The 23,370-nt window shown below is 41.3% G+C and overlaps 1 protein-coding gene across 1 annotated transcript in view; it reads left to right on the forward strand.

The window, feature by feature from the left end:
* RYR3 (ryanodine receptor 3) overlaps window positions 1-23,370 on the forward strand; it is a 593,263-nt gene that overhangs the window by 444,255 nt on the left and 125,638 nt on the right. Inside the window, exons 65-70 of the mRNA XM_084844796.1 lie at window positions 1,836-1,917; window positions 5,353-5,483; window positions 8,088-8,408; window positions 9,580-9,820; window positions 14,311-14,398; window positions 14,513-14,605. Of these exons, the coding sequence (XP_084700922.1) occupies window positions 1,836-1,917; window positions 5,353-5,483; window positions 8,088-8,408; window positions 9,580-9,820; window positions 14,311-14,398; window positions 14,513-14,605 (956 nt within the window). The remainder of the gene's footprint in view (window positions 1-1,835; window positions 1,918-5,352; window positions 5,484-8,087; window positions 8,409-9,579; window positions 9,821-14,310; window positions 14,399-14,512; window positions 14,606-23,370) is intronic.

The following is a 23,370-nucleotide window of genomic DNA, read 5'->3' on the forward strand; positions in this document are numbered from 1 at the left end:
GGGATGGACGGGTGCCTCCCCTCCCCCATCTGGGTTCTCTGGGTGCCTACCCGGCCCCTGCCCCCACTTGCGCATCCCCAGACCTGTGCTCGAGCCCACACCCGCTTGCTGAGCCACCCACACTTACCCAGACCCCATCCATCTCTGCCACAATCACCATGTTTTGAAAGTCTGAAAGAGCCCAAGACATTATTTTGCCCTCTTTTCCCAGATCTGGTGCACAGAAGAAGCGCACAGATTAGATGTCCGGAGGGCACTTTGTTTTTATTTAGATAGGACAGCTTTGTGCAGGAAGTCTGAATCTCTTTTTATTTCCTTTCAGGCAGCTTCCTTGGGAAAGAAGGTTTCCACTTTGACTCTTGTCTAGGTGGCTATGCCAGTGATTCTATGCAGAATCATGTTGGGCTTTTGGTAAGTCACCTCCACACAGAGTGGTGGCTCATTTGGTCAGGGGGAGCTGCGGCTTCCACAGTATTTTGGAGTAAGGCTCCCCTGGAGGAAATTTGTAGGGCAGCCACCTGACAATGTTTTAATGTTTTTGCATTGACTGAAGCAGCCTTTGGTACAAGGGTGCTTCAGAGGGTGGTTAATTCATAGAGTGTCTAATCACCAAGACCTCTCCCACAGTTTCTGTCTCTGCTTTTCTATAGGATCTTCTAAGGATCTTCGAATGTCCTCCTTGCTCTACCGAAGAAAACAGGAATTTTCTTACTATAAATATCCTGTTCTGTGGAGAATAAGGAGGGCATTCGACCCACCCTGTTTTCTTGGTGATTTTGTCTTGTTCTTCTGGATGATAGGCTACACGGGGGGGGGGGGGGGTAGTTAGAATTTCCTTACCAGTACCTATGTTTTCTTTATTCGGTTTTTTATCCTTTAGCTTGTTCAGCTAAAGAGTTTGTTCACTGGTATGTGTTTAGTTAGTTTGTTTTGGAGGTAGTTCCTGCTTTTGCCAGTTCCAGTCTGGGAAATTGGGAGTGCCTCCCCCAGCAGAGGAGTCAAAGTTGCAGACCAGCCCTGCCTCCTGCAGAGGGGAAGGGCAACCCGAAGGATCTTTGAATGCCCTCCTCACTCTCCCCAGAACAAGAGATTTATGGTAAGAAAATGTGTGTTTTTTAAAGAGGTCTTGCTTTAGCATTGAGCTCAGGTATGCCAATAAATACGGTTGAAAGGTATTTTCTATCAGGCATTGGTGGAGATTGTGAATAATACAGAAGACTGGAAATCAGTGGCCATGATCTAATACTCTTTGAAGTTAATTAAAAGACACCCACTGATTTGAAGGTATTTTAGATCAGGTTCACAAGGACTGTATGGGTGTTTTTAAATGTTATTTTAATATAAAACTTGATTAATTATCATAGTCTGTTAATCCAATAGCATTTTAATTAATTTCTGAAAGATATTGGGTTGTATCCAAAGGTGCCCTTCTATTAATGGAAAGGATGGCAGGCAATTTTCATCAGTTTGCTCTTCCTTCTGCAGCCCCCCAAATTGCATCCCAACCTGGTCCACAAAAACAACTCTATGGAGCAGATGGGGGGGGGGGTGCTAGCTCAGAGAGAAGGGAGAATAGGTAAAAAATAGGCTCTTCCCCTCCCATATTTGGAGACTGGGAATACTGTTTCTGTGAGTGGAACTCTGCTTATGTATGCAACCCAGTGGCAACAATGGATAGAAAGTTAATTAAAATTTAATAAAACATCCATTATCAATAAGAAATTATATGAAAGAACCAGCCATTGTTTGGATAAATCCCATAGAGAGACTAAAATATTTGATGTAAAATATATATTAGCTTGAACACAATAACATTTATTTTTACTTTCTTTCAGTAGGTGATGTCCAAGTTTCATGTTACAGAATTCTTTGTAGCCTGTACTCTCTTGGAACTGGAAAGAACATTTATGTTGAAAGGTACTTGATAGAAAGAACTGAATGTACTAGAAAAAAATATTCTTACTATATATAACTAACTTAAGATTTACTATGGCCCCAAAATACAACAGTAAACTGTAGCAGCTAAAGCATGTCCTTCTGGAGTTGTACAACGTCTTGTATTCAAGATGTACAGATTGATTTTTTTTAATTTATTGGAAAGCCATTCTAGTTTACTATTATGTTTTTATGAGTAAGGTCAGAATTACTAAACCAAAATATATTTACAATAATACCACTGGGATAAGATTCTTTTGAGAACCTACCATGGATTAATATATTCATTAGAGAGGTTACTGAAGATCTATAAAGTATTCAATTTAATTTGAGTTTAATTTTGATTCAATTTAATTCTGAATTTAGTTTAATTTGAATACATCAGCACACTCTGACAAATCCTTGCATTATTGAGATCATTGGATATTTCACAACTGAATGTTCAATGTTCCACAATTCCTAGACTTGCATACCTGCTTTTTCTGGGAGCAGCTTCTAGTGTGGGAGGGAGGAATTCAACTCAGTGTTCAGTTGCTTACTGGTCTAGTCTGGACAGACTTGCAACCTGCAAACCATGGTTTGCAAACCAGGAATCAGCCTTGAAGATATGTACCTCTTCCCCTCTCCATAACATTTCTGCCCCCTTTTCTTTCCTTCATACCATGATACCATGTTATGTGTGGACCAATGCAAATTATAGTTAATGCAAAGCGAGTGTCCCACATCTCATATAGGGATGTCACAGGAGTCTGAGAGGGGGATGGAGTCCGGTGGACCCTCCTCAGCCTCCCGGACCCAACTCACTGAGCCACTGCCACACACTGGACCCATTTGCCAGGTGCTTTCACAGTCCATGAGTGCCCGGCGGCCAACCGTCCCCTTAGCAAGCTGCCATTTTGCATAAAAATGGAGGCTCAGGATTTCCGGAAATCTAATGCTGCATAACTGGACGCCGTAAAGGGGCCATTTATGCAACATTACAGGCCATTGCTGATAGCAGCAGTGTTGGCAGTGGCAGGGAAGGAAGGATCCATGGTGCTGCCCTTCCTGCCTCTGCTAGTCATTGTGCAGAAAAGTCTCCCTTTTTTCCTGTCACCGCCCCAGCAGGGAGAAGAAGGGGGATTTTTACTCAAAATTACAGGCACTGGAATTGCCTGCTGCTGGTCATTGTGCACAAGTCTTCCTTCTTCCCTGTTGGCCCCAGCAGGGAGAAGGGAACCTTTTATGCACAATGACAGGCAGCAGGCAATTCCAGTGCCCGTCATTTTGTGGAAAAGTCTCCCTTCTCCTCCCCACTGGGACGTCGATAGGGAAGAAGGGAAACTTCTCCACACAATGATGGGTGGCAGCGGGAGGGGCAGCACCATGGCTCCTTCCTTCCCTCCTTCCTGCTGCTGCCACACACTGACCTGTCGTGTTGCATAAATGGCCCCTCTACAGCTATAGCATTTGTTTCTCAGAAATCACAAGCTGCCATTTTTATGCAGAATGGGTTCCTATGCTCACTAAGGGGACTGTCAGCCCCGTGGTGCTCGTTGGTGCTTGCTGGGCCATCCAGCAACTGGTGCAGCGCAATGAGCAGGGGGGAGTGGCGACAGCAGCTCGGCAAGTGCCCGGCAAAACCAGATGGAGATGAGTCCATCCATCCCTAATCTTCTGTTGGTTATGGGGTTTGTGTTTTGTTTTGACTTGAGGAAAGCAGATTCAGAAGAGGTGATTAAAGTGGGGAAGCAGCAGGGGGAGTTTTAACCCTTTCTCTGCCTACCCATTTCCCAGCTCCAAATCCTCCCCAAGTGGATTTTCCTTCTACTGCGTTGAAAATGCAGATGTCCAAGAGCAAACACAACCCTGTGTGTGGGAGGGAAGTTGAAAGTGGGTTACGTAGGAAACTGCCTATACTGAGTCAGACCATGGGTCCATCTAGCTTAGTATTGTTGACACTGATTGAAAGTGGCTCTCTGGGGATTTAGGCAGGATTTTGTCCTAAGCCTACCAGGAGAAGCCAGGGGGTTGAACTTGGGACCTTATGCATACAGTGCATGTGCTCTACTGCTGAGCTACAACCCCTCCCTAACCATGGTTATATGGGAACCTGGTTTTGATCATAGTATTGTAAAATATGTTTAATACAAAGAAGCACACTGGGGACTCTGGTTCCCAATTCACCTCCATGGTTTACAGGCGGCAGAATGGTCTATTTCAGTGTATTTTATTATAAGCTATATCGCACACATGTTCCTTATAGGGACGTTTTGATGCACATTGCATGATTGTTCTTCTGTTGCTTAAATCATCAAAGTTATAAAGGGTAAATTCATACCATCATTTTTCCAAGGAAGGGGAGAGTTTCACTGAAGATTACTTTTTGATTTTCTCAGGTTTAAATGTCTCAGAATATATAGAGTTTCTCTTTGCTGCTGAGTATTAGTTACTTCTGAACACTAGTTGACTTTCAGTCTGTATATATAAATTGAAAAAAAAAATGCATGTTCAGTTTAAATAGCTTCCCACTGAAATGAGACTGGCAGAACAGCTTAATGACTGTTTTTTTATCATAGTAAGTTACAAGTGAAAATTCACAGTATGGAAGTCACCTACCTCTCTCCCAAGCATTGAGAAGCGACATTGGTGACTCACTGGGAAGAGAATTTGGTGATGATCCAACCTCGACTGCACTCCCTCCCACTTTCTGTAAAAATAAATACAAAAAATCACATAATAATCCATTTATTAATTCTCCTCCAGAAAACATACATGTTAATCAAAATAATTCAGTTTATATATTCCACAAGGTTACTGTTAGTACTATTTAATATTATAAGGTACAGAAAGAAATAGGCCTGGGCCAACTGAGATAATGAATTCTGTTGAGATTTGGTCCCTGAGTGTTTTCACATATAAGTCACTAAAAATTCTACAGCAGCACAAGCAGAGCAATGCATTGAGCTGTAACTTCTGATTATTCACAAAGAATGGTTTAACATGACATTGCCTTCTCTATTAAAAGATACATGCAATCCTATTTGGAAACATTTCCTATATGAAAAGTCAACTAAGGAAACATTGGAATCCAAATCTTACTGCTGATAAAAGTTGACTTAAGTTGAATCTAACACTGTTCCATCAGTGGAACTGGGAGGAGGCAACTCTCTCTTCCTCTTGCAGCCGTCTGCATGGCTTCAAAATCTGCTCCAGGGGGTTGGGAAACCCTCTGGAGCTGATTCTACCATGGTGCAGAGGGCTGCAGGGGCAGGGAGGACAGAAAGGCCTATTGCACTAGCAGACTTTGCTAGCACTGCATTGGATTCAACCCTTATTCTGTGAATTTGATTAGAAAAATAGTTCATGTCTTGGAATTTCTAATACATTGTAGATCCCCCCCCCCCATTTATAGCATTTTAATTCTGTCATTTACAGGCAACGACCAGCTCTTGGTGAGTGCTTAGCCTCTCTTGCAGCAGCAATTCCAGTAGCCTTTCTTGAACCTTCTCTCAATCTTTACAATCCCCTCTCTGTCTTCAACACAAAAACTGCCAGAGAGAGAGCTAGTAAGTACTTTGCTTCAGCTTCAGGACGTATATGGTCCTTTGGATTGAAAATGTAACTGCATCTTCCTTGTCCATTTTTAGACATTTTCCTGCACTTTACTTGGAACTATGCTGATACATTTTCTGTTACCCTCTTTAACAGATATGTTTGACTGAAGGTCTTATGGAATTGCATGTGTGTAAAAAGACCATTAGTCTGTGGGTTTCTCCATGGCACAAGTGTCTATAATATATCAAGTTGTCTGATAACTTAATTTTATTGTATAAGTTTTAGTTTTATTTTGTTGCCTGTGGTAATGAAAAATATCGGTTATATCCATGGATACAAAACTGAATTGATAAGTTTATAGCATGTTTAGATACCATGCATATAGTCTAACACAGGGGTAAGGAACCTCAGACTCATCGGCTAAATCTGGCCCTCTTGGTGTCCCCCAGATGCCCCCTTTCTCTGGCACCACCCCTTTCTCCCAAACACCAATGATTTGGTAGTTTCCCCAGCAGTTTCATCCCATTCTAAAAGGTTGAAATGCCTCTCCTAAGGCTTAGGTACTTGGCAGTAAGAGCTTTAAGCTACAACATGCTCTTTTTTTGGCCCCACCTTTTTGCCTTTGGGCCCACCCACCACTGGAATCTGGCCCGCAAGAGCTTCTCCAAAATTGAATTCTGCCCTTAGGCTGAAAGATATTCCCCACTACTGGTCTAACAGTAGCCAGTTTGCCATGCTTTTTATCTGTGTTCCCACTGAAGTATATTTTGCTAAATTATGTAGTTGCACTAATTCATCCCACAGCCTTGCATCCAGATTACATAAGTAAATTGAAAGGCCAGATCGGATGTGACAGAGAAAATCTGTGATCAGGATCTCCTGTGGTGTGGCAAGGGATGGGGGAATTGTATCATGAACACAGCACTGGGGGTAGGTAGTATAAACCTTTCTTCCTGCCTCATTTTCCTGGTTAAAATCACCCTCCCCCCAGTTGCTATTTGCCCCATGCAAGGTACACATATGTTTATGTTCTTCCAGGACAAACAGATGCAGTGGGAAAGGACTGAACCTCCCACAGTGCTGTGGCCCAGTCTGATTAGGGACTCCATGCCACTGCTATTAACTTAAAAAATGTATCAGGGCTGGGCTGTGGGCAGGAGCTTGAGGTAAGCCAGGAGCTGGGAACCTGACACTTTGGGACAGGCCAGGAGTCAGGACTGGAGAACTAGTCAGTAGTTAGGACCAAAGAATAACCAAGGAAATAGGAACACATCAGAGTTCAGGACAACTGTGTTGCTCAAGCAAGGCTCAACTAGAGCACAAAGACTTAAATTTCTGCCTGCCCAGGAGGATCCAGTGGTCAGCCTGGGTGGATGAAGTCAATTCAGGGCCTGCAGTTACTTCATTGAAAAGCTACCGTCTGAACTTTGGTGGTTTCTCACGTGGAGGAGCTGCACACATTCCCAGCAGCTCCTAACAGTATGAGAGATCTTGATTACACATTTCCAGTGCCACATCTAGTTTGGTCTCGGTGTTAATTTTGAATCTCCAGGTGTCTCCAAAGCTCACAGAAAAAAGATCATGTGGAGACATTCTGAAGTAGAGAGTACATAGAATGGCCATAATATAGTGAAAATAGACTCTGTATCAGATTTACTTCTGGAATGTATCTGTGGGCAAGTTCATACATTCAAAATATTCACCCTTGGGCTCTCCACAGATACAATGGTCACAGTTACTCAGAACTGATTCCTATTATTGAAGTGTGCCAGTGTCATGTAGTGGCGAGAGTGTTGGACTGGGAGTCGGGAGATCCGGGTTCTAGTCCCCTCTCAGCCATGGAAGCTCACTGGGTGACTTTGGGCCAGTCACAGACTCTCAGCCCAACCCACCTCACAGGGTTGTTGTTGATAAAACAGCCAGGAGGAGGATAAGGTAAGCTGCCTTGGGTTCCTTGCAAGAGGAAAAAAGGCAGGATATAAATGCAATTAATAATAATGATGATGATCAAGATGATCATCATCATCATAATAAAGTAGCTGAAAATTTTCTGCCACAGTTATAGCAATCATTGCCAGGAAGCTATCACTGTCTCTGTGGATTGTCCAGGTCACAATTTTATGTTCTCCGTGCAAATGAAGCCACAGTGACAACAATTTGTTTTGCTCATTTTTTTTTAGCATTTTACTGTTTCTTCAGCATATAATATTGTCACAATCATATTTACCATAATATGCCATTTCATGTGGGATTTTTTTTGTATTGTACAGCATTCAGTCACATGGGCCCCCATCTGTAGGCTGAAGTGGTTCATTGTTATCTGTTTATTACTTGCTGATTATCTGCTTGTGAGAACTAGACTTTTGTGATATGGAATGAATGAAAAGCTTCATATACAGTATAGAAGCTAAGACTCCATTGCTATCGAACTGATGAATCATGTTTGCAGCCATGGACAACCTGTCTAGCTCTTGTCCAAGAAAGGAAGGGATAAAACTTGTCTCCTTGTGTCAGTGATGTGGTGGAAATAAAGTTATATAAATTGTGTTTCAGCTATTTAATGCATTAAACATGTTAACCTACACAAAATTATTGTTATGTATTACAATGTGAAGTCTTAGGCATGCCTGAAACAGTAGAAGAAATGTGTCCAGAAATCCCTCACTTGGATGGCTTAATGAAAGAAATAAACAGCTTGGCAGAATCTGGAGCCAGATATACTGAAATGCCACATGTGATTGAGGTGATCTTGCCAATGCTATGCAACTACCTATCATTCTGGTGGGAAAAAGGGCCTGAAAATGTTTCTGAAAGTGCTGGGCCCTGCTGCACAATGGTAACCTCTGAGCATCTCAGCGTAATACTGGGTAACATTTTGAAAATCATCAACAACAACCTGGGGATAGATGAAGCAACTTGGATGAAGAGAATTGCAGGTACCTAAGGCAAATTTAATTCAAACAATCACTATACCAGTTATATTTGTCCGCACCAAGAAAACATTAATTCTCTCATGGCTGAACTTTCTTTATGAAGGTCTCTCTCTCACAGTCAGATTTCCATTTAACAAGCATTGTAATTTATGAAATTAGTTATCTATATGGTTACGTTCAAATCTGACAGTATATGGCTTCCTTTGTGCAGAAAACTTAGCTATCAGAGAGAGATAGGAAAAAAATGACCACAATTACTTTCCTGAAAAAAAATGACCACAATTAGTTTCCTATAAAAAAGCGAGGGGGAGTGGGGTGATGATTGTATAAAATGGCTCTTTTTTCCATGTCAGTGTGCTTACATTTAAAAAGCAATCAAGATAACTAACAATAACTTCAGAAACTAGTAGAAATGCGTATATCCATTTTTTATATATGTTGTACAGAAAAGACTGCCATCTAATATGCCCCTCAAAATGGGTTATGTTTAGGGATGGCGGAGAATTTCTCCACGAATATTCAGGAGGCCGAGCGCCGAGGCATTCGGCCCCCCGAAAGTGTTGGGGAAATTCTCAGCCGGCCCCCCGCACCCCCCCCCCGGGATGGGACTTACCGTGACCGAATGTCCATCTCGGCAGCGGGTCCCGGCGGCGGTTCGGCGGCATTTCGTTGGGGGCAGCGGCCGGTCTCCTGACCGGCTGCCGCTGCCACCATTACAAAATAAAAAAGTAAAAAAAACCCAAAAAACACACACCTGTGATAGGCTACGTGACAATTTACGTAGCCTATCACGGCTAGATTTCCAAAGTCAGCCGTGATAGGCTACGTAAATCGTCACGTAGCCTATCACGGGTGACTTTGAAAAAAAAAAGCGCGTACGCAAATGGCAGTGGCCCATGGGCACCGCCATTTGCTTTCCTTATTTTGGCACGTCTAGTCTACGTAAAGATTTACGTAGACTACAGCGAAAATAAGGGCAACGCTATAAGGGAGGGGACGCCGAGGCTCAAGGCAGCTCATGCACATATTCTTACATCACAGTTCAGGCCTAGAGTCACAGTTCAGTGCAGTCATGAAGTTAAAACTAGAAAGAATGTATTTGGGCATATAATTTCTTGCACTGTAATAAAATATGTTTTAGATGTATTTTCACATATATGTGTTTTGTATATAGTGTATGCTCAGCCAATTATTAGCAAAGCCAGACCGGATCTTTTGAAAAGTCATTTTATTCCAACCCTGGAAAAACTAAAGAAGAAAGCCATAAAGATAGTGATGGAGGAGGAACAACTGAAAGCAGATAGTAAAACTGATACCCAAGAAGCAGAACTCCTCATTTTAGATGAATTTGCAGTTCTTTGCCGAGATCTTTATGCTTTTTATCCTATGTTGATCCGTTATGTAGACAACAACAGGTAGGTGAATATAAAATATATTACATTGATTGATTGATTTTCTCTGTCTTGTTTCCCAAATTGTTTCTTTTGTTCCGTCACACATACGCACCCCTTAGTGTGGGATGTGATCTCCTCAAAGCTCTGATAACTAATACACAAAGAACACCAGTTATCTTCCAGCCATTAACTCCCATCAGCCACCTACTTTGGGACATTAACAAACAATCCACCCAACAGGTGAATGGCTAGCCAGCAGCCATAACCTATTCACCTAGCCTAACCTCTAGAAGATTCTTTCAAGAATGCTTATCTTCCTTTATCTTCTTTTTCAAATCCCATTAGCCTAAAATTGTAGTATTGTACATGCAGAGATAGATGAAATAATATTGTGACTGAGTTAGATTTCCTTCCATTATAGCAGACTGAAACTCACAAACATTTAACCATCTTTATGTTCCTAACACTTGACAGATGTTAAGAGCAGATAAATAAACTGAGTAGTTTGGAAGGTAATACGAAAAATTAAAGTTGAGCTGAAAATGCCTCCCCACTTTTGTAGGTCTATTCTCATAGCATCATTTCAGGGGCATTTTTGAGGGGAGGGATGGTTGCCAGGCCACTTGTTGGGCTGCTGGCACTTACTGCAGCACAAACACTGGGCCAGTTCGCACGACATGACAGCCCATCGTGGGTTAACTTACCCACAAGGAGAGGCGGCATGCGCCTGCTGCCATTTTGAATATGCAAGCCCTGGCCGGGGATTGCCATGGCTTGTCATGTTGTCCTAACCCAGGTGGTGGGGGTTATTTGAGGGCTAAACAACCCTAACATAGACCATTTTTAAAGGGTTACACCTCCAGTAGCCTCCACTGTCCGGGTTCATACAACTTGACAAGCCACAGCAATCCCTGGCCATGGCTTGCATATTCACAATGGTGGACAGCACACACTGCAGTGTCTGAAAGGTTAATTACCCCATGGTGGGCTGTTGTATCATCCAAACCAGGTCACTATGTCTATAGCGGAGAAAAAAGAAAAGGGAGGCAGACTCTACTGCTGCCACTTCAGAAGCAACACACATTTTTCATTCATTTCATTTATTATATTTCTATACTGCCCCATAGCCAAAGCTCTCTGGGTGGTTCACAAAAATTAAAAACCATTAAAATGCGTCATATAAAATATAAAAGTCATTCACATAATTACATAAATAACACACACAACAAGAACATATATCTAAAATAATTTAAAACAATCAGCCAGAGACAATCAAGAGACTCATTATACGCTGTCAAATGCCTGAGAGAAGAGGGCAGTTTTAACCTGGCGCTGAAAAGAAGACAATGTTGGCACCAGGCGGGCCTCATCAGGTAGATTATTCCATAAATGGGAAGCTGCCACCAAAAAGGCCTTTGCTCTTCTTGCCACCCTCCGAGCCTCCCTCAGAGGAGGCTCCCAGAGGAGGGCATTAGATGCAGAGTGTAGTATATGGGTCGGTTCATGCTGGGAGAGGCGTCGGTTCATGCTGTCAGGTACTGTGGTCCCGAGCTGTGTAGGGCTTTATAGGTCAAAACCAACACTTTGAATTGGGTTCCAGACCCACTCCTCCAAGAGTGCTTGGAGCTGGTTGGCAACCACCTGCTCAAGAACCTTCCACACTGGCCTAAAATGATTAAGATTTACCGGTTCCAAAGAGGGTTTCTTTAGGAGTGGTCTCATCACCGCCTCTTTGAGCTGGCCTGGGACCACTCCCTTTTGCAAGGAGGCATTAATCACCTCCCTGGCCCAGTCAGCTGTTCCTTTCCTGCCAGTTTTTTTAAGCCAAGAGGGGCAAGGGTCCAGTATGGAAGTGGCTGCATGAACCAGTCCAAGCACCTTGTCAACATCTTAGAGCTGTACCAGTTGAAACTCATCAAAGAAAACTGGACAAGGCTGTGCTGTGGACACCTCACCAGATTCACCTGCTGTAAGACCGGAGTCTAAGTCTTGGCGGATGCAAGAGATTTTACCCTGGGAGTGCCTAGCAAAGGAATTACAGCGGGCCTCAGATGGATCTATAGTCTCCTTAGGGCCAGCACATAATAGGCCACAAACAGCCCTGAAAAGCTCTGCTGGGTAGCATATGGAAGACTGAATGGAGGCAGTGAACTATTGTTTCTTTGTCATCCTCACTGCCCCTGAGTATACCTTACCATAGGCACACACCAGGGTTTGATTGCACCGGCTAGAAGTTCTTCTCCATCTGTACTCAAGCCATCTCCTATTTTGTTTCATCGCTCTCACCTCTGGGGTATACCATGGAGCAGTATGAACTCTACTCAGGAAAGGGCACTCAGGAGCAATCATGTCAACTGTCCTAGGAACCTTGAGCCCAGCTGGCCCAAATCAGCAATAACCTGCTTGGGGGAGGGCTTTTTTTCTCCAGCTCCAGCCTCAGAGGTAGTGTCTCTCTCAGGCATCAACACAGTGCCAGATAGGGTCAGAAAGATGGTAAGTTGGCCCCACCTAAGGCTGTAGGATGTCCCAGCTCTACTGGCTAGCCCTGCATCAGGGTGAGTAGATAACAAGAGCCATCCCAGGAACCTTGAGCCCAGCTACACACACACTATAACGATTTCCTCTTTTCCCCCTCAAAAACACTGGCATTTTGTCTGCCACTTATCACTTCTCCAATTCTCCCCTCCCTGAAAATTGCCAAACTATCATTCAGCATTATGAAAAAGTAAAATATTTTCTGGAAGTGAAGGAATTTTCTTACCTCACTTTAAAATGCAAACAAAATCTATTTTTCATTTACACCGTCATTTGCATGTGTGAAATATTAGCTTGCCATAACAGTGTTGAAAAATCAGGATTCAGATTATGTGTAATTCAAATAATAGAGTCCCCTTATTCTTTGGACCAATAGACAAGCAAATCGTGCCTGTCTAGGCCATGGAAGTCAAGGTCACTTCACGGATCAACAAACAGTGTTAACTAAAGCCAGCAAGTGGAAACTTTGATAGCTTTGACACCTGGCACAAGGAAGAATAGAGTGCTTTCTTGAAAAAATCAATAAAGAATAGGGCAAAGAGAACATTATCAAGCTTCACTAAATTTAGGTTAGGCTGAGAAAGGAACATGTGAATGATTGCCTTAACATCAGTTTTAATTCGGGGAAGCACTGTATGAACAGAAGAATTCAGGATGTTCAGATACACAATGAGCATATCATCATTATTGCAGGCTTCTAGTTCTCAGCCTTCTAACGTAGCTTACCTTTTAAATTTTACAATTCAGAATATTTTAATGTTATGATACTCTTAATGTCTGAAGTTGTTCAATAGATCAGCAATGCTCATTAAAGGGGGAAAAGTTCTCTGACCTTGAAAGCTTGCATCCAAATGCCCCCAGGCACTTTAGGCCATTCATTTGCTAAAATCAATGAGCATGCTCACATATTGAAACAAAAACATATTCTTAATAAATTTCTGTTTTAGAGAAAGTATATCACTCTAGAATTAGAAACTTTCTAGACCATACGTCTTACAAAGTGAGCTCTAGACCCTGAAAGTTTGTGTATTTCTGAAGTCTTTATTGGTTTGTTGCAAAGGGATCTACAGATGTCATTACTACACTAATTATACTTGTATCACATAGGGTGGTGTTTAAGATAATGCGGTTTTATGAAAAAAAATTGTGATAAAAGGTAATGTATCTTCTACATTAGCATCTTACAGTGGAATCCTATACTTGACACAATGGCTCAGAAGTAGGCACCGCTGAGCTCAGTGGGACTTAACTTCCAGGTTTATCAGTGGGATTTACTTCTGAGTAGACATATATAGGATTGCACTGTTAGGGAGCAATGCCATCTAGATAGGCGACCGCCTCCGAACTCTGAGGCAACTGCCTATCCAAAGCAGGGCAGGAGAAGCACAGAGGGGATCATTCCCTCCACGCTTCTCCTGCCCTGCTTTTTCAGCTAGACAGCTCATTGCAGCTGTCTAGCCACGGGAGGGCGGAGCGGGGGAAGAGGCTGCTGTACGACACATTGGATGTGTCGTACAGGCCTGCCCCGCCCCAGAATGCTCCCAGCCACGCCCCTTTCCAGCCGCTCCACGCTCCTCTTGCGAGCACGGAGGATGGGGCTGTTCCATACTGCCTCTGAAGCAGCATGAAAGTGTGGGAGGTCAGTTCTCCGGGAACCGACCTTGGAGCACAGGCTTTGAGGTCAGTTCCTGGAAAACAGGATATCCTATGGCCATCTAGCCGCTGTCTAGCGGCCATAGGATTGCTCCCTCCATGTATTAAATGCATGCAGCCTATCAGTAAAAGGAGTAAAGAGCATCGCTTCTACATATGTTGATGGACAAACGCATACTTTTACATTGCAGTGGGCTGCTGCTATTGTGCTTATCAGAAACAAAGTGCAGAAGAAAGCAAGGGAGCTAGCAGGAATAGTATAGTATAGAACACATATTAATCATGTGTTAGTCTAATAAACTTATTTTGTTTTTTCTATTTAGATCCAACTGGCTTAAAAAACCAGATGCAGATTCTGATGAACTTTTCCGAATGGTAGCTGAAGTTTTCATCCTCTGGTGTAAATCACATGTAAGATGAGGTTTCACATTTCATTTTTATAATATGCATATTTACAGATATGAATATAATCAACCTTTTACATAAATACTCAATAGTCACATTTTAACTTGCCATTTATTTCAGAATTTCAAGAGAGAAGAACAAAATTTTGTGATTCAGAATGAAATCAACAATTTGGCATTTTTGACAGGAGACAACAAGAGTAAGATTTCAAAAGTAAGTCAAAAAGTATTTAGATTGGTCCAAATGTATTATATTCAGTGTGTTATACTTGGTAATAATGCCACTAACCATATCAAGCTGCATTTCACTGCTGATAAATTTAGAAGTAATTGCTGCTTGAAGTGAAAATCAGTTCTACTTACCACATTTTATGATGTAAATGTTCTGATTTAGTATGTCACTACAGCCTTTGCGAAAAAGCACCAAAATGAATTATATGGTAAGATTTTAGAAGTATCAGTATATTTGTCATAATGCAGATACAGTATTGTTGGGAAAACATTATATTAGGAATTTGTCTTGTCTTTGTTTTCATTGTAGTGAAACAAGATGAGCCCAGCACTTCCTTCTACTCCTGTTTCTAACAGTGTCTCTAATTTATATAAAGAAGCTGGGGACTCAACAACTCATAGGAATATCAGAATTATTAGAACAAGTCCACTTGACCTAGAAAGCTGAAACTTTAGTGCACATATAGCCCAAGATATCATGATCCCTAGAAAAATCTGAAAATATAATATTTGTATAAAATAATTGTAGATGCTAAAACATCTCCCTTTGTTAAGTTTGAGGTTACATGTGAGAAAGGTCTTACAGAGATAGTCATGGATATTTATTAGGAAGAGGCTTACATAAATAATTCATAAATCACTTTCAGTAGAAGGAAGGGAAGGGCTGAAAGAATGAGGATAAGAAAGATGATAAATATTAAAATGTAGAGGGCAAAGCATATAGAAGAGATTTGAAATGAGATTTTCCTTGGAGCCTCTAACAGGAATGTAATTTTCCTTTCGTGGACACTGGTACATTAAGCCTTTTATGGCTGTCTGGAGCAAACAGTTCTGAGAATCATAGTTATGTGTCAGTAATCTAGGATTTCTCTTTTGAGAGCAGGGTGTCAGTGAATATGTCCAGGTCTCTGGAATCTGGCCTTTTGGTTGCCAATTTGGGGCATCTTAAGATCAATTTGATTTGATATTCTGGGGTGTAGAACTAAATCCCAGGATATGCATTCATTTAGGAGTACTATTGTTCTATATGGTCTCTTACTTGAAATGAGAAACATACAATGAACCCCAGATAAGTTCAGTCCAACATTATTTCAGTATTGGCTAGAAATATGTAAGTTGGTATACCCCTAGTCCAAAATGCACTGATCACAAGAAAAGTATACAGACTGAAATATTTACAACTAAAGTTGAAGGCTTGAGACACTGGTCTTGATCCAGCTGAAATTAGTTGTGACTAAAGCTTTATTTATGTGCACACTTACCTTGGAGTAAGCCCCAATGAACATTGTGGGATTTACCAGTAAATCATGCATAGGATTGGGCTACATGACTACAATCCTATGCACACTTACTAAAGAGTACAACCCACTGAAATCACTGGAACATACTTCCAAGTGAATGCGGATAGGATTGTGCTGCAATTCCCACTGAAATCAATGCAATGAGTTGGTTGTATTAATTGGGGCTTACTTCAAGTAAATATGCATAGGATTGCAACTTACATTGTGATACACTTTAGTTGGATTAGGGCTCAAATAGATTTACGTCATAGAGGCCAGCGCTCAAGCACAGAAAAGCCAAGCTACAATTAGGATAACATGTGGGCTGTGTGAGTGCTGCTCCTTCACAGAATTGAATCGGGTTTCGTTCCAAATTCCAAGCCTATGGTTGGAATTTGAGCCTACGCTTGTAGAATGCAAGCTTCATTTAGCAGTTTTATGAATATACTATCTTACTTCTCTCCTTTATTTATCGCATTTATATCCTGCCTTTTTTCCTCTAAGGAACTCAAGGTGGCATACATAATCCTCCTCCTCTTCCTCCATTTTATCCTCACAACAACCCTGTGAGGTGTGTTGGGCTGAGAGTCTGTGACTGGCCCAAAGTCACCCAGTGAGCTTCCATGGCCAAGTGGGGACTAGAACCTGGATCTCCCAACTCCCTGTCCAGCACTCTAGCCACTACACCACACTGGCTCTCAGAGTTCTGGCTTTCCGTTGACAGCATTCATCTGTGATTTATTAATTTTGGTAATGCATCCAAATATGAAGATGCCTGCAAAATTAATCATGCATAATATATTAAAATACATACATGATTTATAGTGTTTACTGACATTAGAAGAGAAGGGCATGTGCAGACTATAAAAATGAACAGAGGGCTTTGATTGCCAGAGACAACCCAAGAAAGTTTGGTACCTGAAGCAGAAAATCCAAATGGGCCCTTGTGCCAGTAAAAACATCATAATAAACAAACAGCATAATCCTGTCTATATCTACTCAGAAGTAAGCCCCAGTGAATTCAATGGGACTTACTCCTAGGTAAGTATGTATGAGATTACAGGTGAAATAGAAGATAATTTTCCCTAGAGGCAAGCTGCCTTACCCTGTTTAACAGTAGGACTAGCCCTGTTGATTACTGCAACTACTCCAGAACTAAGAACTCAGAGAAACATGAAGTTTTAAAGTGTTTGCATTTCTGATTTCATATGTGCCCACTGACTATATTCAAATTAAAAGTCATAACAGATGTCTTTATGCATGGATGTCTAGATTTACATAGAGATCTTTTGGTGCAGGTTTTTAAAAATATAAATTGAAATGACAGAATAAATTAAGCAACTTCAGTGCATATGTGGAGCAGAACACACAGAGGGTGCAATCCTATGCATGTTTAAACAGAAGAAAGTCCTACAACACCCAGCACAGCAGTGCTAAACATGCATAGATTGCACTCTGAGGCTTTCAGCTTCAGAATTCTCCTTCATAGAACAAAAAAGATCCAAGGTTGCCCCATAGGAGGCCTTGGATCTTATCTTTGCATGAATAGCTGTCCTTCTATAGATTTATCACATAGATATGTGTGTGTTCATATGGGAAATATAGTACAAGCCTTTTGTAATGTATGATCACAAATAACTACTGCCTTACATATAAATGAACCATTTTATTCTACATCTGAGATACATTTTCAGATGTTCTGGACTTCTTGGTAGCTTAGACATATAAATTTTAAAGAATTGTCCATTATGCCGACAAGTAGCTAAGACTTTTCCAAGCATGCAATGTTGACTTGCTGAGAATTATTATTGAAAGCATTTTAAGCAAATATAGTACCATTAAAAAGTACAATTATATGTATCTCTGGTTGCTTAAATGAATTTTTAAAATAATAAATCACTGTATAATTTTGCTTTCTGCTGTTAAGCCAGTTTCCTATTGTTAAAACTTTCCTTGTTCAAACTCCTTCATGTTGTAGTGTTAATTCAATTCAATTCAATTTTTTTCATTATATGGAAAGTATCTAACTCCCTTTTCCTTATACATAAAAAGTTATCAAAGTGTTCTAAATGTGTGTGTGTGTGTGTGTGTGTGTGTGTGTCAGAATTTCTTTCATTATGTAACACTACTGAAGTATCTTATTTATTTATTTACAACATTTATATACCACTCCACATCTAAATAGATTCCAGAGTGGTGAACAATAAAAGGTAAAAGGAATAAAACACAATATTAACAGTAATTTTAAAAACAGAGTACCAATAAAAACCATGGCTGGTCAGTTGGGGAAGGCTTGTTGAAATAAAAATGTTTTCAGCAGACCCTGGAAACAAAACAATGTTGGTGCCTGCATGACATCCAGAGGCAGGGGCTTCCACACAGAGAGTGCTACCACACTGAAGATTCTACTCTGGGTGGATTCTAACTGGGCGATAGGCCCATGCGGAACTACCAGCAGTGCCTCATCTGATGACCTCAGTGGATGAAGACCTCATCTTCCTCCAGTGGAGGGAAATAGGGTCATCATAAGTTTGCTGCTTTCAGTATCTCTGGCCCAGTTTACACATCACAATAAACCCAGGGATTTTTTAAACCCTGGTGCACACTGCCATTGCTCCTGCTGGAAGTGGGAGTGGCACAGGGTCCCCAACCTTTTGGGGTTAGTGACACATTTGGAATTTTGAGAGTGTTGTGGGTATTCTCACAAAATGCCATGGTGGGGGGCTTGTCCATTCCTGAAAGGCTGCCATGGTGGGCATGATCAGTCACAAAACACTCATTTCCCAAAAGACAAACTGGTGAGACTAAAAGAAACATAACCTGCCCAACAACCTAAGTGCAATGCAGAGGTGGGGTCTGACCTCCAAAACCCAAACCACTCTTTCTAGCCCAAATAAAGATGATGCTGGAGGACAGTCCTGCAGCATGCTAGCCTCCTAATTTAAAACAAATAACATTTAAAAAAACCTTTAAAAATAAAAATCAGGACAGGCAGGAAGCCTGGTGGGCACCAAGAGAGGTGTCTGTGGGCAGATTGGTGTCCACAGCCACCATGTTGGAGACCCCAAGGTTAAGCAATCCACAGACACTCCATCCCTGGGTTCTTTAGCATTGTGTCCAAACCTGGACATCTGGCTTATCTCTTGCCTGACAAGCTAGATAAATAACCCACAGTCTGTTGTTGGGTTATTTCACTGGCTTATCAGGGGAATCTGGGTTCAGACACAATGCTTGTTTAGCTGCTCCTGTTCTATATAACAACCCTGGGTTTTTAAAAAAAAAAAAAACCTGGGCTGTTGTGATATGTGAACCAGGCCTCTGTCTGTTAGTATGACTGGGGAAACTACCTCCTGGCCAGGGCTGTCACGCATTTGCAAACTATTTAAAAACATGGCAGGGTGGCATTATCAGTTGAAATTACAAGATGAAACCATTCTCATTCTCCATGTAGAACATTAGCAGCATTTCACTATTGTCTCTTGCAGTAGAGGCTGGTGGCTCCGATGATAGTGGCGCTGTAAATTTGCTCTACATTTAAGTCAGAACCAGTCAGAACTCTAAAGGAGGTATCCAAGGTGCTGAATCTGTTTTGGAGGTTAGGATTCAGCAGCCTGGATAGCTCTTTTAGAGTTCTGAGTGGTTCTGACTGAAACCCAGAGCAGATCCACAGCCCCACTGACATCAGAGCCACCGGCCTACACTGGTGTCTTGTAAAGCCAGTTAGAGGCCGATTTCCAAAAAAAATCCTTAAAAGCTAGATTATATGACTGGAACTAAGTTGTGCTCCTCCCTTTAGCAGTTGAGTCAGGCTGCATTTTCCCCCCTGTGTTGTTTGTTTCAAAACTATTCAGCACAGTTTGTTTTGGGGTACAAAGAAGATCTAAATTGCTTGGGGCCAGGACATTTGAAGGAAAGCCTTCTATATGAATTTGCCTGATCTTTAAGATTTGCATTAGAGGCCCTTATCTGGGTATCCAAGCCCTCACCGGCCTTCAGAGGTTATGTGATTGGTGAACATGAAGAGAGTCTTCTCAATGGTGACTCAGAGATATGTCAAATCACTTTCCGGTGTCACTAAAATTCCTCTGTGTATTTATTGGCTAAATATTATTAGCTGGGCAATTAAAATAAATTTTGGCTTGGATCCACTGGTAGAACAGGAAGGAGGCAATCTTCATTGCAGCCCCCTCTACCCCCCTGAAAATCTACTCTGGAGGTTGGGAGACCCTTGGAACAGGGCAAAGATTCGGCAACAATCACCTCCCCACGCCTTTCCACTGGCAAGAGCATTCTGAGTGGAACTCCACAGAGGGAATGCTCCTGCTGGCAAAAAAAGAAGAAGCTGGATCTAACACAATTAAAATTAAAAATTACATATGTGCATGGTAAGAAATGTATGTGTTATGGTATGGTATACTAGCTTAGCTACTGTATGCAGAAGATGAATATAATTAGTATCACTTGTCTCATGATAACATTCAATCACAGCTCTAAACCTAATAGAGCAGAATGCTATTTTTAAAAATAATGCAACCTTGTTTATTAACTTTTGTTAAACTGAATTTATTCAAAGCTGAGCAAGTTTTTTAAAACTTTTTTTTTCTGATAATATGGCAGCAGATTGCTCGAAGGGGAATGGTAAGTTAGTGAACATTTAGTCTGAGAAAGAATGGGTTACTTGGGCTGAAATAACAGATTTTTGTCAAATAGGTTACTGAAACACACATTCCATTCCATTAATCTGTTATTTTTTTAACTTTGTGTAGGTGTTTTTATGAAGGAGACATGCAGATATAATAATTTCTTATTGTAGTTTATTTCACATCTATATTTATCTGAACATGCTGTAGTATTTACCTATCAATATATTGCATATAGGCCAGATTTTCAACTTTAATAATATATGTCCATTGATACTTAGGGTGACTCACCTACTCCAACCTTAGTTAAGGAAACTCAGGCTGAAGCCTTACATTGCAAGAACAAAACAAACTAGGGATGGGTGAACTTACACAGGTCCACCTCGTGCTCCGCTTGATGGACTGCTGCCAACCATCCGACACTTTTTGGCACGGGGGCGAGCCGCTGGCGAGTCTGCAGCCATCCAGCGAGCAGCGCACAGCCACCTGCTCTTTCGACTAGGTGCCATTTTGCAGAATATGGCAGCTTGTTCTTTTACGTAACAGGGCTTTTTATGCAAATGACAGCTGTAAATAAGCCCGTTTGTGGAACATTACAGGCCGCTATTTAGACCATTTATGCCTGTAATGTTACATAAAGGAGCTTATTTACAGCCACCATTTGCATAAAAAGCCCCTTTATGTAAAAGAACAGGCCACCATTTTCTGCAAAATGGCAGCTCAGTGAGGGAGCAGGTGGCTGTGCGCTGCTCCCCGGGAGCCCTCAGACTGGCCAGCGGCTCGCACCCCATGCCAAACAGGATCAGGCGGCTGGCAAGGTCATAGAATCATAGGTCCACAGACTCCAGTACAGGGGGCTGAGTGGGTGGATGTCCATTGGACTCCACACACAAACTCTGGATTCTGCGACATCCCTAAAACAAACATTTATGCCCTGCTCCTCAGTCAAGTCAGAGCTCTAATCTATTTTGAAGTGATTGACATAGAACATTGCTTTGACAACCAGTGTGCAAACCCAGGATTGATCTATATCGCTGTTCCACCAAATATATATATCAATCTATATCACTGTTCCACCAAAATGCAGGAAAAGTGAAATGTTTGGCATTCAACACAGAATTCAGCTTCCGAAAACTCTCAGGCTAATTTTTTTTTAAAAAACAAGGCCCTAATTGAGCTGTATTCACAGGCAAGTAGTCAGACCTAACAACTGGTGGCCCATGATGCAGATGTGCATCTTCTTTCTCATCAATAGAAGCAACTTGCCAGTTGTTCAGTTGTGCATCTCTGTTGACTGATAACACACGTCGAAGGCTATTTATTGTAATAAATTTGTCCTGCTGGACTGGGGCACAATTTTCTAGTTGTTGTTGTTAGGGAAATATGCTTAAAAGTTAGTTGGCAATGCCTGGTGGAATCCAGAGTCCAGAGGAGTTGCTGAATAAGATTTTCAGCGGTGAGAGGGGCAAGAACCCCATTGTTCTCTGTTCTTCCATATGACTAACAGAAGCAGAATAAATGTGGAAAATATCAGAAACTACAGAATACATTATGTAAAACAAGACAAATCAGGCAATTTTGCATAATTTGCATACATTGAATTTGCATACATTGGTAATTGAATTTGGCTTTTCTTGTTACAGAATTTTGATTTAATTTTTTTTAGCACAGAGCATGTGCAGTTCCATGAAAAGCTTCTGTACTATGCACAAATTGGCACTACATCAGTGCTCAAATTACCAGGTTATTGTGTGGAAGTAGCTGTGCCATGCCTTCTGTGTCACAGTGCATTATGAAACAATGACTCTGAATACAACTGCATGTTAAAACTATATATGAAATACATGCTGTGATTTTCAGGATACATGATTTTCTGTTTTCCAGACATGAGTTGTCAAGGGTTTTTTTTTTAAGTATCCTCCATTTTGAATCCTCCAACTAATTTGAATAGCTTCTTATATAATTAAATAGATCAATTACATCTAAAATTATATTCTGAACATCATGCTATATTTTGGAATAAATAGATTCAGGCCCTGATCTACAGAGGATCATGTGGAGGCCTTGGAGGGAGAGCAAGGGCAGCCTCGATTCAGCCTCCATACACCTCTCCATCCCTCCCAAACAGGTCATGCTGATAAATTCAGCAGCAGTAATTATTTGCATGTTGTGGCATGTATGTCCCAATCCAAAATTACATGCACAACCATATGTGTTGTGCCAAGGATCCAGAAATGGGAAATATTCATGCAACACACTTTTGCTCATGCCGAATCTAGTATAGTATGTGATTGATGTTACTGATTCAGGGTTTTAGGGTTTGGTTTTGATTACTGGATGTTGGTCCTTCCAGTCAGATCTGTTTATATAATATATTTTTACGTGGTAGGAATGAGCAAAGCTCATAAGTAACTCATAAAATGACAAAAAGGACCACCTATTACAGTATATAATGTATGTACAGAATTACCATGTCTGGTATATCAGTTTTAGAAAGCCTTAAATATTCTTGGGCTCCAGTATGGTCATTTAGTAAATATTCTCCAATATTGTGGCTGCAGTCAATACCACATATGCAGCTAGCAGTCATTTACACATATAAGGCTGAACTGATACTGTAGATCAGGGGTGGGCAGAAGGTAGATCTCCAGATGTTTTGAACAACTGCAACTTCCAGTATGGCCAGTGGTCAGGAATGCTAGGAACTGAAGTCCAAAACTTCTGGAGATATACTTTTTGCCCAGCCCTGCTGTAAATGCACTGAAGAATGAATCCAGACACATTCTTAATCCATGTTATAGCTACTAGGTTTTACTATTTATCTAGCA

This window comes from Heloderma suspectum, chromosome 1, assembly GCF_057233095.1.
Source record: "Heloderma suspectum isolate Gila_16-S chromosome 1, 16-S_ref, whole genome shotgun sequence".
NCBI lineage: Eukaryota > Metazoa > Chordata > Lepidosauria > Squamata > Helodermatidae > Heloderma > Heloderma suspectum.